Below are 16,264 nucleotides of genomic sequence, written 5' to 3'. Positions count from 1 at the left end.
ATAGCTGAGAAGCTTTGGTGCATGGGAATTTGTTGTTAATTCTTCTTTAAACACTATTGTTTTTCACCTTGTTCATATTTTATGTGTTGTGTCTACTGTGTATATATGCTACAAAGTATGTACATAAGTGTTAAACAAAACTTTCTATGTGAAAAGATTGGTAATGCGAGTGAATGATAGAAAAAATGCTTCCCTTATTTAAGACTTAGATTCCATAAACACGAGATTACTATATATATTGTCTTAGATTTCACTATTCAATCTTTGATTCTTAGGTTTCTCTGTCTTAGATTTCACAAGTTCTTCCAACTCGTTTCTATCAACACTTGGCCCAAAATAAGTAATTTTTGTATGGACCCAAAAACCAACTAGCAGTAAGTTACATATGCTGGAGAAACAATAGAAGAGAGAACAGTTTGTTTTTGAGAGAACTCTAATTCCCAACTCGTTTGCCTCAAAATGACAACCACAACGAGGTATATATAATTGTCAAGAGAGACTTCTACACTCATTTGTAGGCTCTAGTTAATTGAATTTGTAATTATGGCCAATATTTTGGCTAATGGAGTCCATCTCACATAAGCATAAGCATCTTTGCAAAGTGTAGACTTTGTTGGCAATATTCTTTGGGACCCAAAAATATTGCATTGTGTGGTGGACATTATTTGCACAAGTTGTATCTCTTCTTTTATACCTAAGAGGCCAAGATTTTTTTGCCTATAAAAGGGAAGGCCATTAGTTCATTTTATACACACCAACAAGACTTGAGTCTTCATTTCTTGTTTCTTCCTTTTCTCCTTTATTAAGAGTGTTTTGTATGAGAGTTAGTATTGAAAAACACTTGTGTGAACTCTTTATTTGGAGTGATCTTGTGAGGTTATTCTCTTAGGGTATTTGGGATTAATTAGAGTGTTTACTCTAATTTTGTACTCTCTTTTGTACTCTTATTGGTATAGTGAAATTGCTTCTCTCCGCTTGTGGATGTAGGTCACTTTGACCGAACCATGTTAAATTTGTGTCTTCTTTATATGCTTTAATTACCGTTGTTATCAACTTGCATTGTCTTTGTTATTGTCATTATAACATTGTTTGACTAAATTTCGTACTACCCGGGTTCCCGATCCTAACAAATTGGTATCAGAGCCGGATCTAACCGGGTTTGTTTCAGTAGCCAATATAACTTTATCAAAGACTTATGTTGAGAAATTTGACCGAAGTGCAAACTTTGAAATGTTGTAATTAAAGATGGAAGCTATCCTAATTCAGGATGGCTTAGACTTGGCTTTGCAAGGAAAGGAGAAGAAGTCGGATAAAATGACGGACGATGAGTTTGCCGTCATAGATAAAAAGGCAAAATCAGGTATCATCTTAAATCTCTCAAATGAGGTTTTACGTGAAGTTTCTGTAGAAACCACAGCCAAAGGCATGTGAAAAAAATTGAAAACCTTATATATGAAGAGGACGGTGGAAAATAACTTTACCTAAAGCAGAAGCTTTATACAATTCGTATGGGTGAAGGTACCTCTATTCTTTCTCATCTTTTTGATTCCATTCTTATGGATTTGAGTAATATCGATGCTGAAATTAAAGATGAGGATCAAGCCGTGCTACTGCTTTGTTCTCTACTCCCATCTTTTAAGCATATAAGAGATACTATGCTTTATGCAAAGGATAATATCTCTTATAAGGATATTAAATCTATCTTAAAATCAAAAGAACAGATAGATAGTGATATTACTGGGGAAGCTAGTGAAACTCAAGCGGAAGTTGGCTTGTTTGTTAGGGGCAAATCCAACTCCATATCCAGATGCAATAATTTAGAGTGTCGCTATTGTCATAAGAAAGGTGACATTATCTCTGAATGCTATAAACTAAGGCTGTGCATGGATCAGATCGGATCAGATTTAGTATATTTCGGATTCTACAAAATGCAATCCGAATCAGATCCGAATTAATATCAGATCGGATCAGATTTTAAAGTTTGGATCAGATCGGATTTTCGAATTTCGGATCGGATTATTATGCCTCAAAGTTGCAAACTCATATGTATATTTTCTTTGTAAAAGAGGCAATATAGTAAAAAAAATTTATGTTTCTGCAATTATGAGAGTACTATGGTGCCAATATAGCTAAATCTAGAAATTGTAAAGGTAATAACTTGGAGGAAGATGTAAAGGAAGTACTGACTATCCGAAATTAAAGTTTAATATTTACAAATGCCCTAATAATTTTGAATTTCGGATCGGATCAGATTATAATTATAACAATCCGAATTCGTTCCGAATATCCGAAATTCTAATAAACACAATCCGAAATTCAAAATTCGAAATTCAAAATTGAGCGGATCGGTTCGGATTTCGGATATCCGATCCAAATGAACATCCATACTATAAACTGAAAAATAAAGAAAAGCATAAAGAAAGAAAAAATGAGCACAAAAATACTGACACCGCCGAAGCTAGTGTAGCAACTGATGAGATTGAGGGAACTATATTTTTAGCAACTGAAACTAATTTGAGATTAGACAATGAGTGAATTTTAGATTCCGGTTGTTCATATCATATGTGTCCTAGCAGGATCTTGTTTTCTACATATGATTCAGTTGCAGGTGGAGTTATCCAACTGGGTAACAATGTTACTTGTAACGTTATTGGCAAAGGTACAATTCAGATCAGAATGCACGATGGTGTGGTGAGAACTCTCACCGATATTAGATATGTTCCTGAGTTGAAGAAAAATCTCATCTCTTTGGGCACTTTAGAATACCTTGGGTGCAAATTCACTGGTGAAGGTGGAGTTCTAAAAATTTTTCAAGGTGCTCTTGTGATCATGAAAGCACACAGATCTGGTTTGTTGTATACTTTATTGGGCTCCAGTGTTATAGGCCCTACTACAGTTTCGGTATCAGACAACTTTTCTAATTTTGATGGCATTAAATTTTGATATATGCCTATTGGGGCTTTTGCGGAGAAGGTGGAGCAAATTTACTATATCAGCTAAAATTAGGCCAAGGTGGAGATTTGTAATTATGGACAATATTTTGGTTAATAGAGTCCATCTCACATAAGCATAATCATCTTTGCAAAGTGTAGACGTTGTTGACGATATTCTTTGGGACCCAAAAATATTGCATTGTGTGGTGGACATCATTTGCACAAGTTGTATCTCTTCTTTTACACCTAAGATGCCAAGACTTTTTTGCCTATAAAAGGGAAGACCATTAGTTCATTTTATACATACCAACAAGACTTGAGTCTTCATTTCTTTTTTCTTTCTTTCCTCCTTTATTAAGAGTGTTTTGTATGAGAATTAGTGTTGGGAAGCACTTGTGTGAACCCTTTCTTTGGAGTGATCTTGTGAGGTTATTCTCTTAAGGTATTTGGGATTAATTAGAGTGTTTACTCTAATTTTGTACTTTTTTTGTACTCTTATTGGTATAGTGAAATTGCTCCTCTCCGCTTGTGGATGTAGGTCACTTTGACCGAACCACGTTAAATTTGTGCTTTCTTTATATGCTTTAATTGCCATTGTTATCAACTTGCGTTGTCTTTGTTACTGTCATTATAACGTTGCTTGACTAAATTCTGCACTACTCGGGTTTCCGATCCTAACAGAATTTTAGAAATGTTCTAAATATCTATCATGATAATGCTTAAGTTCAACTAGAAGAATCAATAGTCCTGCATTTGCAAGTTGGGATAACCACTCAGTCATAGACACAAACACAAAAAGAATGTCCAATCCAAATATTTCGCAACTAACTGGATAGTAGTGTCTGAATATATGCTTACATAATCTCTTTCTAGTTTTAAAATTTTCCCAACTTTCAAAGAATAAATCTATAGCTTCTCTTCTTTTTTTCTTTTCTTTAATAAAACGTCTTATGTACATTCTTCTTCTTCTTCTTTTGTGGTAGTGATTGATCAACATCAATGTGAAGCTTATAAATTTAGATTTATATTGTCCCAAGACTGATGCCGAATCATAACAAAAGAATACAATCACTTGAATCTGGTCTACTAGCAGTTAAATATAAAAGGGAGCCGATGATCCCTTTATATCTTTGCGCTTCGTCAGCTTCCCATGTTCGTCGTCAAGTCTATTATTCGATATTTAGAACTACGAATAGTTTCAGTGACATCCATTGAAGTTTGACTTCGTAACATTTATCTCTCTTGTAATTGATTATTGCGCTTTTTAATTCGACATAATAGGAAAATCAAAAGTTATAAAGAGGATTTCTTCGGCAGATCAATTACAATTTACGCCAGACAACAAGCTATATTACCAAAGAATCAAAGGTTGAATATTCAGCCAGCTATATATGACAATCTCCGCAATCCATCTCTAGTAACTGGCAAGAAGCAAGAGCGAAAATCAGCAAGAAATTAAATTGATTGATGCATGTTTAGACGGTTAGTCTTTCACTCAATGTACTTGAAAATATTTGGAAAGAAATAATACTCCTTCTAACCAACCGAAACTATCGTTTATCTTATTTGAAAAAGACAAAAGGGAAAGGAGAAAAAATAATCTCATCTTAGCTTGCACCGGCTTAACAGGCGGAGGAAATTTGCAGAGACTCCATTTGCGCAAAATTTACGTATACGAACACTAGAAAGTGGGAAGTAATTTCTCCTTTTTAGAACAAAACCACCAAAAGTTTCAAAAGGAACAAAAGCATAAAGAATTATGTAGAGCAGAAAGTAGAATATGAGTCTTTCTAATAAACTTGCCGTGGGCCAGTTAGCGTGGACTTGAAGTTGACAGAACCTTTGAACAACAGCATTTGCATCCTATTAGCCAGGAAGACCAATATGCTACTCTAACAGAGTGCCGTTGGGCAAACGACGAAGACTTCTAGATTAAAGGACTGGCGCTAGGAAAATGCAAGTATGAGGCAGGTAAACATCTAATTAAATTTAGCATTAGTACCTTTTCTGCGTATCCTCATAAATAATACCTGGCTATGAAAATTATTTTGATCAGTATGGCTGTGGAAATTTCCGTTGACCTGGGTCGAAATAACAAGCCGTAACGTAAAAGCTAACAAACAAACTTTCGCGACGATAAATCATACAACAAAGAAATATAAATAAATATGTATAATATACTTTAATATGATTTGTTCAATTGACTTAAATCAATCTACTAATATAAAGAAAAAAAAACTTATATACGTATATTTTGGGAATGTGTAGAGAACATATATACGTGTTATCCTATTTTAGGAGCAATTATTGCACCATTATGTCAAGATTACGGGATATCAACTTTTGCTATACTTATTGTGTAATTAGTTTAGTTTTTCGATACTGTAATCGAAATTTCCAGAAAAGCATAAGATTAGTGTGCAATCCAGAAATGAATAATCCGAAAAAAAGAATTACTCCGAAGATACATAACTTCAGATTTTCTATCAATAAATCCAAATGGTCATAAATCAAAACTACTTTTCCAAGACGGAATTGTTTTAATTTCCAGTTGTTAACTAAAAAGGAGGTTATATTACTGGCTGTCTAGAATAGTACATTGGAATATAATTTCTCATCTACGCGTCTCTATATAAACGCTCTGCTACCAAAGACATTGAATGCAAGCCTTAAACATTTACTTACAACAATATTCTTTGTGATCAAACCATATTTCTCCCTCTGTTATACTTAACCATGGCTATGAAAATCAATTTGATCAGTGTTCTAATATTGTTCTTTGTAATTGGCATGTACAAATCTCATGCAACTGCTCGAAACCTGCAGCCAGCTGAATTGTCTGTGTCTGAGAGACACGAGCTGTGGATGGCACGTCATGGACGAGTTTACAAGGATGAAGCAGAAAAAGGAAAACGACTCATGATATTTAAAGAAAACATGCAATTCATTGAGTCAGTCAATAGGGCAGGAAATCTGTCTTATAAGTTAGGCATCAATGAATTTGCTGATATTACTTCAGAAGAGTTTTTTGCCAGGTATACTGGATTAAACATGCCTTCACACCTTCCATCTTCTCCAATATCGTCGACGGAATTCAAGATTAATGATCTAACTGATGACATGCCGTCTAACTTGGATTGGAGAGAGAAAGGAGCTGTCACTGAAGTGAAGCAGCAAGGTCACTGTGGTAAGATACAACATCATATGATTTTAACGCACCATGTCCTTAGTGACGGATTTACACTAGATATATAGAAATTACTACGTACATCTAACTTGTTATATATATATATATGTGCATGAGTGTGCATGCGTGTGGGAAAGATAAAATAGTTACTATACTACATATATAAAGATCAGAAACTCTAAATTCTGGATTCTTAGTACTGCATGTCCTTGCAAGCAGTTATTTATTACCCTTTCCTTTATAAGTATTTCTTTTTTTAATGTTGATGCACCTGTATATGTCTTGATATGATGCGTATAGGATGTTGCTGGGCATTCTCTGCAGTTGGAGCACTAGAAGGAGCATACCAAATTGCAACAGGCCAAAAGGTGGAACTTTCTGAGCAAGAACTTCTCGATTGCACCACCAATAACAATGGCTGCAACGGAGGATTTATGACCAATGCATTTGAGTTCATCATACAAAATGGTGGAATTTCCACTGAATCAGACTACCCTTATGAAACGCAACAAGACACATGCAGAAGCCAAGAGCTCACACCAGCAGTTAAAATAAGTAGCTATCAAGTTGTGCCTGAAAGTGAAACAGCATTATTGCAAGCCGTAACTCAACAACCAGTGTCAATTGGAATTTCTGCTAGCCAAGAGTTCCAATTCTACCAAGGAGGAACTTATCAAGGAAGTTGCGCAGATCGAATTAACCATGCTGTTACAGCGATAGGATATGGAACTGATGAACAAGGTCAAAATTATTGGTTATTGAAGAATTCATGGGGAACATCTTGGGGTAAGAATGGATTCATGAGAATTATAAGAGGTACTGGAGGTCACTGTGACATCACCAAGTTGTCTTCTTATCCAGTCATTTAATTTATCCTACGGAAGTATTCTATATTTCAGTTTCTAATTATATTTTGTAGTAAGAATTAAAAGAAAATATTGGTCGTGCATGCAAAACTGTTTTGCATGCATGCAGTATCCGGGTCTTTTGTATTGGAACTTTAATTTATGGAATTATACAAGTGTATTGATTTTATATTATATGAAGCACAAAATGTAATATTGTGGGGTTGTTGTTGACTAATCAACTATTTTAATTTTCTTAGTTGAAGCTGGAAGTTTAGAATTTTACGCAAGTATTAGCTCGGTTATATAGTCACTTATCCAAATTTAATAAGCAATTGACCAGAACTTCTCTATACATGAGTACTTTCCATTCAATTTTATCTTTTTAAAGAAAATTCCCTTCTCTGTCAATCAGAAACAATAGCTATCCAAGTAGAGGGGAAAGAGGTGTGTAGTCTTGCACTGTGTGTTGTGTATGTCTCAGGCGACGGCGGTCCCTCGGAAGAGCCTAAAGTAGAGAAACCTACAAATAAATAAAAGAATATCTGTCAAAAGTTTTACCTCGGTAAACCTTTGGAATAAAGATCGTCGGGCCGCCGACAACTCCCAGGGTTCACTAAAACAGGGGATACTCCACGAAAGACTATTGAGTGACCTGTCGAGCTGATCCGACACCAAGTGGGCCGCACCTCTGAGGACTCAATATGAAACAGAAAGGTATTCCTTTAAGCCCTAAAGTCGTCCGCTTTCTCACCGGTCGCATCATTTTGATAGAGGGGGGTGAAGAAAGTAGACAAAACAGACTCGCATTTCTCATCGAACAAATACAGGAAAAGAATCATATTGAAAACGCTCCTAACCCAACCCCTTCCTTCGTAGAACCCGTGTATTTTAAGTGATCCGAACCTGCCCAGAGCGAGCCTCCCATAAAGGCAAGTGAAGTTGGTGAGCCGTATGATGGGCAATCACATTTAGGATTTAAGAATATCATGTTTCACACATATTAAAAAATATGCTATCTGAGAGGAGAATTAAGTACAAGTCTATAAAGATTTTACAATCAGTAATCTGTTGAAGAAAGTAAATGAAGATTCAAGAATTTTTGACATCTCAATTTTCTTAAAGCTAGATATTATTGGCCATATTCCAATATTTATATTTGTATACGGGTAAAATCGAGGATAGAGTTATCCCCGATTTTTCGTTGTGAAACGAGTAACGACGGTACTTGTTACTGGCTCGAGTAAGCCCGAAGATACCCACAGATTAGAACCAAGAACAGAGGAATGATATAACGGGTCTTGACGTATGTGGTTGTTATTGTTCCATTGCCACTTTTTCATCTCCTTGTGCCGAGGGTCTTTCGGAAACAACCTCTCTACCCTCCTGGGCAGGGGTAGGGTCTGCGTACACACTACTCTCCCCAGACCCTACACGTGGGATTATACTGGATTGTTATTGTTGAGCATGGACGAACCCACTGGGAATCAAGCTCGAGTGAGGTGAAGAATCGAGGGTAAAGGAAAGGCAGTTGAAGGAGACAAACGAGAAGCCGAAATATCCGCCATCAGCCAGATATTGCGGTGCGGATCACGCTCAGTATTAGTTGCGGATCTTATTTTCGTGGGAAAGAAGGAAGGAAAAGATTTTTACTTCATTTAGAATTATACTAGGGTTAAATCTCCTCTACTATATAAAGAGGAGGACCCCTTCATTTTTCGGACTGACTTTTTCACGCATAACAAGGAAATAAATTTTACTTTAGCTCTCCGCAATAGTTTTAAGCGTTCTTCAGTTAGTTACTCATTTATTCAGATTTGAGATCTATCTCAAGGGCTCAATCGAGACCGATCGTTGGCATTTAAGTTAAACGTAAGGCTTAATTACTGTGTCTTTGGCTCAGCATTATATCACATAGGGCTTCAACGCTAATCTAGTTTTTCTAACGCTCAGCTAAGTCTTGAACCTTCACGCTGACCGTTCGCTTTCTGGTCCTTTTCTTTTAGTGCTTCGGCCTGAAGCGATAGTGTCACGCCCCAAACTCGGGGAGCGCGACCGGCGCTCAACCGAGAGAACCCGGCCGAGCAAGCCTGTGAGATTTCCTTTAACCCAAACTCATCCATGAATAAAGAGGATATGTACTCCATTAATCAAACACTGAAAAGATTTTATTAACAACTTACTTTTTTTTTCGTTCCCATTAGCAGCTTCATTCATAATTTCTAAAATATTACGAGTTTATAGAATTAATGAAAAACATGATTTCCAAATATTAACATTTCTAGTTCAATTTCCTACATCAACCACAACCTATCTACGGAGCCTCTAAGTACAATAGAAGAGTAATATGGAAATGCCGGCAACAAGGCCCCAACTATACTTCAAAATACAGTACATGAGAAACAAAAGATGCATGACCCCAAAATAAAGTGGGGCTCACCAAATCAGCTGAAAAGAGTGTACTGCTATCACTGATCAATGTCACCTGTTGTAGAACCACATGCATCCATTAAAGATGCAGCGCCCCCGACCACATTAAAAATGGCCCAAAAGATTGCTCCACTCTGCGGCCATTCTACGGTCCGTAGAGTGGTTCTGTGGTCGCGGAACGGGCCGCAGAAATACCTACTTCTGCACAACATTTTCATTCAACTCCCCAACGTACTGTTCAATCCAAAAAGTCCGAACCGCGTCTACTATATTTAACCTCTACGCCTACTTCGGCATCACAGAACCCGTTTTTTAGGAAAAGTTTTACGGGGGCCTTACAGATAGCTTCTAGCTAGTTCAGTGGATAAGATGGTTGCGTTCCAGCTCACTCAATAATGGGACGATATTGGTCCACTGACAAGCTCGTTCTGATCTTGGACGCAGTATATTGGAATCTTGAAGCACCACCACGAACGCTACCACCCATTTGCCTGTGGTGCGGTAAGGCACCACCATGTTGTTCTAGCAGCCAACTCTGACGTGTCAGCTTAGTTATCCTCATCAAACCACTTACTTGATGTCTAGCTTCCCAACTGGTAGATGGTTCCTTTTCCCCCAAATCAATAAAGAAGGGAGACATAAGTTGATTCTTCCAAAGAACTGGAAGCGAAGCTCTATGCCGGGGCGGGGAAATGGAAAAAGAAACGGCAATGAAGAAAAAACATTAGGGTTCCCAATACTTCTCCGCACTTAACGAGATGCGCCAACCTCGATATGCTTTACTCCTAACCCCACAAGGTTCCGAGATGGAGCTTAACTTGAGTCTCGATTAAGAACGGCGATGATATATATTTCACACGGCGCATGATTCCATAATTAGTTTTATTCGAGATCATGATGGAGGACATATCTTACGATCATCGGCTTTGATCATGACTAACCTTGCCTAGGGGGGCATACTGATGATGACGAACCTGCTACAGATCCCGCTGGTTGAACTATACCTGTACCACCTCTCGTCGGACAATCTCTCATAACGTGGCCTGGAAAACCACAAGTATAACAAACACCCAACCCCACAAGGCACTGCCCGGCATGCTGCTTACCACACTAAGCACATCGTGGAAAGGGTGGCCTCATCGGACTTAACTCACCCCTATACTGAGAACTAGAGGCCTTAGAACACTGACTGAGCCCTGGATAGGTGTAATGATCAAATCTCCTACCGGTAAACTGAGGAGGTGCACTAGCCGATGGTTGGGCTGGATACCTTAGGTACTGCTGTCTCTGACCACCTCGAAACTCACTAGAAGGACCTGAAGATCTCGCTCTTTTACTATGGCCCCTATCATGCTCACGATCAGCCCTCTGCTTCTGCTTACGCTCTTCTACACCTTGAGCGTATGCCTGAATAAAAGAAATATCAATGCCTTGATGAAGTGAGACCGACATACAGTCAATAAGCAGGTGCGGCTCCAACCCCATCATTAACCAGTGAACCCGATCCTCCATCTTAGCTACAATAGTGGGAGAATACCTAGACAAAGAATCAAACTGAAGGTTGTACTCCCGAACACTCATATTACTCTGCCGAAGGGTCAAGAACCCATCAACTCTAGCATGTCTAAGCTCTGGTGGCAAATAATGATGAAGAAAAGCCTCTGTAAACTCATGTCATGCTGCTGGAAGGTCATCCTCACCTCTGGACATCTCCCAAGACTCGTACCAATTAACTGCAACATCCCGAAGTCTATAGGAAGCTAGCTCAACTGACTCAGTCGCAGTGGCTTTCATTACCCTCAAAGTCCTCTGCATCCTATCGATAAATACCTGAGGATCCTCGTTTGGATCTGCTCTAGTGAATATCGGAGGGTCCAAATTAATGAAATCACGAGCCCTATCTGCATGACCAATACCTACCTCCTGGCGCCGAGCCCGTGCGGCCACTAATCGAGTCCATAGCTGAATAGCATCTCTCATCTCCTGACCTGATGTATCTGGCTGAGAAGCTGTTGGGGGTACTGGAGCGGGTGCTAGAGCTGGTGCCCCTCGGATCTCCTTTGGAGAGAGCAGGGTATATGAAGTTTGAGATGGAGTCTCACTATGCGACTCTCCCCGAGCCCTGGTAACTCATGGCACTCGACTTGTAGTCTCATCAGCCATGGACTTGCCCTTCTGGGCGACTGTAGCCTTCTGGGGCATCACTGAAAATATAACATATCGTTAAGAGAATGAATCCTTATATCGCACAATCTAAGATAAGAAAGGAGGATAACATCCTATATGTCCTGCAGCCTCCTGTTTATAAGTGTGGTGCACAACACACTCATAAACAAAACTCTACTAGATACGGTCTGCAGACAACCCTAGGATGGAACTGCTTTGATACCACTTTTGCCACGATCCAAACCGATGGGCCATGACGAGTGCCCGAGTTCTACCTATCGAACACCTCTAAGCATATGTCAAAGATATAAAAATGAAATAAGTGTAGGTCATGCATAACATCTGAAAATAAACCACTGATTCATATGAACAACATACGTGGAAAAATATGCCTAAAAGATATACATACACACAAACACACACACACACACACACACACACACATATATATGGAATACGGTAGGGCGAGCCGACAAGGCCACATATTATCCAACTATACATGACTTTCTACAGACCTCTAACTGAGTATACAAATATATAAAGGACAAGACTGGGCCCCGTCATACCCATATGTATACAAAAGTATCGTACCAAAACTCAATAGCAGATCCAGATCAAATAGAGCACACCAACTCTCGTTGAGTAAGGATCCTAAGATGGGGGACCGTCAGCTTGTCTACCTACACCAGCGAGCATGAAACGTAGGCCCCCAAGCAATATGTGCATCAGTACGAATAATATACCGAGTATATAAGGCATAAAAATTAGTATATAAAAGACATGAAAGCAAAGACTCAACCTGTAAGTCTGAATAGATCTGTGAATGATGAAACAATTATAATGTCATGTACATGTGTATAAATGTCATATCATGCATAGGTATATGCATACATAACATCATCAAGCCTCTGAGGACATCCCATCATATCATCTCATCCCCTGTGGGTGAAATCATAAATGTAAACCAGCTGATCAGGTGGCGGTGCGTATATAATGCCAAAACCTTTCCCCATACCCCATATACATATACTATATGCGTATATAACACCATCTGGTCATGAGTCAGTATAAATTTATAAATGGATGCAATGCATAATGAAGTAAGTCAATATAATTTCTCGGAATGTCATGAGACCCATGAACATATGATATGATAGTAGGACATTTGGGGAATCCAGAATATAGGCAACCCTAGTACTTCTAAGAATAGAATCATTTATGAAAGTTGTGTGCTTGATCGTTTTGTTTGTATCATATAGATCATGCCAAAAGGAAAGAAGGGATAGAATTAACATACCTCAAATCATCAATGCAACTCAACAACAAGCTTATGACAACTAGCGCGCCAACCCTATAACAAAGAAATACGTGTACAACTTAGATGGCGGTAGTAAATCACGTATCTCAAATGATAACTTGATTCTAAAATAAAACGGGTAGCATTTCTCCTGATTTCACTGCTCCCTCAAGCCTACTATAGATGAGATACAAACACAATACAATCAGCAACTTAAAAACAACCCAACTACAATTCAGGACCATCAATATAACATGTGGTGTTTCTCCATGCCCTTCATCCTTCCAAACTCCATAAATCATCAGCACAATAGTCCAACACGAGTGGACTATAAAACAGTCCACTAAAAGTGAAATAAATCGAACTCACGGCTTTCGATCACCTTCCCGTGAGTTTTAAATATTAGAAAATGTATTTATCAACCTTCCTTGATATTTAAAAGCATAAATTCAGAAATTATATGTTTTATTAACTATGAAGTACCTTCCAAAACTTAAACTACAAAGAAAAAGAGAGGTGATATAGCGATACTTACGTCGTAGGGATCGTTCTAATGTTATCGCTCCTTGATTTCGTACACGGGATGTTAATCTCCTTTGAAAACCTAGAAGAGAGCTTATGGATATGTTTATGGATGTTCTCAGGTCGTGTTATATGGAAAAATTAAGATAAATACAGCCTAAGACCTATATATATCAAGTTTGGAAATGTCAAAGAGGTGCTAGCTTGGCACCCTAGCATTGGCCCATCTTCCGACGCTTATATCTTTTAATCCGGATGTCGTATGATGAATGGTTAAGAGCGTTTGAAACTAAATTTCAAGACCTTCAATTTTGTATATAATATGTACCAATAAGACCCTATATAGAACACGAAATTTATTGCTCAAAAAAAGCTCTGTTACAAGGCAAATCCTTAGTCGCTTTTTCCGAAACTTTAATCCGACTTTTCCCAAACTTTATATTTTCTATCAAAATATCATATATAGTCAAATTATGACCTTAAACGTATTTAAATTATGATTAACAGGTCTCATATTCATTAAACGTCACCTTGGGACGCACAGGGTGTAACAGACGATTTCTGGAAGCATCCTTTACTTTGTTGTTCACAGTAGCAACTTGCCAAGTGGGAGAATGAGGAACGTCGGATCGAGCATGGAGGCTATCACATAGAGTTTGAGGCCTTATTTATGGGACATCCAGAAAAGCCATCCCATTCAAGAAAAGCCTACTTATACCCCTGCTCCCTTCTATCCTTGATGAATCAATTGAAGAACTTTACATATCAAAATGAAATTCTGAATCGCTATAGAAGCAAATGACTTGATCGCAAACTATAGTCTTTGTTTGTTCTACTAACCGATTCGAATCGATTGGGCTTTGTTCCGGGTAGTGTTTAGTCATAAGCCTATCTCTTTTGGTCTTCACTTGTCTGCTTTTGTTCCACTCCTTTCCAACTCATTTCTCCAGTTTAACAATTTCAACACTGTGCCCCTTCTCTTAGGCGGCAGATTTGTCTAGATAACCGAATTGTCTCACAATTTCAATCTAGTTAGAAAAACTACTCCTGAGAAATTCACGTATCATTTGAGTAGTAGTACGAAACCTTAAGAAAAGACGATCTACTAGTTGAAAAAAGGAGGATCCGTTGAAGAGTTTATGTTGTCTCGATAGGGAATAGTCCAGCCTTTTCTAGCATCGGTGCAATATAAAAGAGTCCTTTAGAATTTCTTAGAATACGAATGAGATCAAAATGGCTCTGCCGAGGCTCGAGTAGAAAAAGGGGTACTTGAACAAAGGGCTGTCTCAAACCAGTGAAGATCGGAATTGAGCTGCTTAAGATTCCAATTCATGAAAGGAAGATTGTCATTAGTCTAGGTATTATAAATATAAACTACCATTAGCGACTAAGCTAATCATCTCGGTTGATCGATCAGAATAAAATCGATTAATATGGAACTTCTAAAGATGGAAAAAATGCAAGGAACGAAGTTGTCAGAAAGTCTCGTGACATCCAAGTTTGATTTTAGAAATGAAAGATTGAGCAACTGCTAAAGATGGAGATGCAGAGGGTAGTTCCGATAAGAGAGAGAATGTTTGATTGATAAGGGCATTCTATGAATGGAGGAATTGGCACAAATCTGATCTGAAGTAATGTGTTGTCGCGAATCGGCTGAAAGAGTTTCAGTAGGGCAGAAAACCATTTCCGCTAAAGAGTTCTCTATTGCAATGTCTTTTGGCGGGTCGTTTTCTTTTGAAAAGAGAGGTTTCGCCCTTTCCGGCTCTTCTTCTTCATGCTTTAGTTGTCGAGTATGATTTGGTATAGTTTCAAAGTTTTAAGCTGGAGCCACACATCACGAAATGAATGTTTTATTTTCAAATAAGCTTTAAAGAATAGCCAGGAATCATCTTCCTAAAAAGAAGTCTTCATTTGAAAAAATATAGTTTTCAATTGGCTCAGCTTCCTTAGATAATCAAATCAAGTTTCAAGCCGGTCAGGTCAATCGTTTCAAAGGAAGAAAATAAAGGCTGAAATCAAGATGAATATCGACCCGGTAAATCACCTAACTTTGTATAGCTTAAAGTTGCCAAATCGGTTGAAAGAATTGAAAGGAATGCTGGAAAATAAGCTTCAAAGCTTGAACTTACACTTTCAATAGTCAGAAGAGGAGCGGATGGCACCAGTCCTAATTGATTGTTTTGAAGTGAAGGGCTTTTTCCTACTAATGAGTACAGATATGCGGCCTTAGTATTAGAAAAAAAACTAGCATGGGTATGTGCGAAGCCTTTAATGAATACCGAGGAATTGGCCAAGCATTAATTCACTTCCTCTTAGTTCAAGCTATTCCTTAGCGATTGTTCATCTTCCACTGCCCGAGGCCTCCAGAAAGAAGGCGTTCTTTTGCATTGCACTTCTTCAAGTCTTAGGTTCACCTTTATTTTGAATAAGTCAGATAGTTGATCGAGAAATCACCGCCCAAAGGTGCTCATTGAGCCGGTCCCCAGTGGCTAAAATCATCTCGAAGTTGAAGTGAAGAAAAAAGCCAAGTTATTGCAAAGCAGCAGAATTAAATTCTATAAAGTAGGGCTTTAGTTTTTCACTAGAAGCTCAACCTATAGTTGATCGACAGGTTAACCCCGAAATGAGTTGATCAGGTCTTGAATGAGATCGAAGGTAAGGAGACCGAGACCCCCCCAATGAAAAAAGGGCTAAAAAAAGGACGAAGTAATTTCGTATATAAAGATATAAGTTTTCGGGTTTAGATCGAAATTACATCCTCGAAAACCAGGGCTAGAGTATTAGACTTGTTCTGCTTCGATAGAGGCATTGTAACCATAAGTGGAATAACAATCATTCAGCCAATTGCTCTTACTCTTATCCTTCCTTCGCTGACACAGTAAGA

The 16,264-nt window shown here is 38.2% G+C and overlaps 1 protein-coding gene across 1 annotated transcript; it reads left to right on the top strand.

Moving 5' to 3' along the window:
* The first annotated feature begins 5,577 nt into the window (after nucleotides 1–5,577).
* On the top strand, nucleotides 5,578–7,160 carry LOC107814689 (senescence-specific cysteine protease SAG39-like). The gene is made up of 2 exons (XM_016640141.2): nucleotides 5,578–6,120; nucleotides 6,421–7,160. The coding sequence occupies exons 1-2, from the start codon at nucleotides 5,670–5,672 to the stop codon at nucleotides 6,987–6,989; spliced, it is 1,020 nt and encodes a 339-aa protein (XP_016495627.2). The 5' UTR covers nucleotides 5,578–5,669; the 3' UTR covers nucleotides 6,990–7,160.
* The last annotated feature ends 9,104 nt before the right edge of the window (nucleotides 7,161–16,264 follow it).

This window comes from Nicotiana tabacum, chromosome 17 (assembly GCF_000715075.1).
Source record: "Nicotiana tabacum cultivar K326 chromosome 17, ASM71507v2, whole genome shotgun sequence".
Classification (NCBI taxonomy): domain Eukaryota; kingdom Viridiplantae; phylum Streptophyta; class Magnoliopsida; order Solanales; family Solanaceae; genus Nicotiana; species Nicotiana tabacum.
Note: the sequence above shows the minus strand (reverse complement) of the source record. Positions and strands in the feature narration are given on the sequence as shown.

What these genes read in the sequence shown, in the direction of transcription:
- LOC107814689 (XM_016640141.2), top strand. Translation starts at nt 5,670, where the DNA reads ATGGCTATGAAAATCAATTTGATCAGTGTTCTAATATTGTTCTTTGTA. An exon ending in GAAGCAGCAAGGTCACTGTG is followed by an intron (nt 6,121 to 6,420) that starts GTAAGATACAAC and finishes TGATGCGTATAG; the next exon opens with GATGTTGCTGGGCATTCTCT.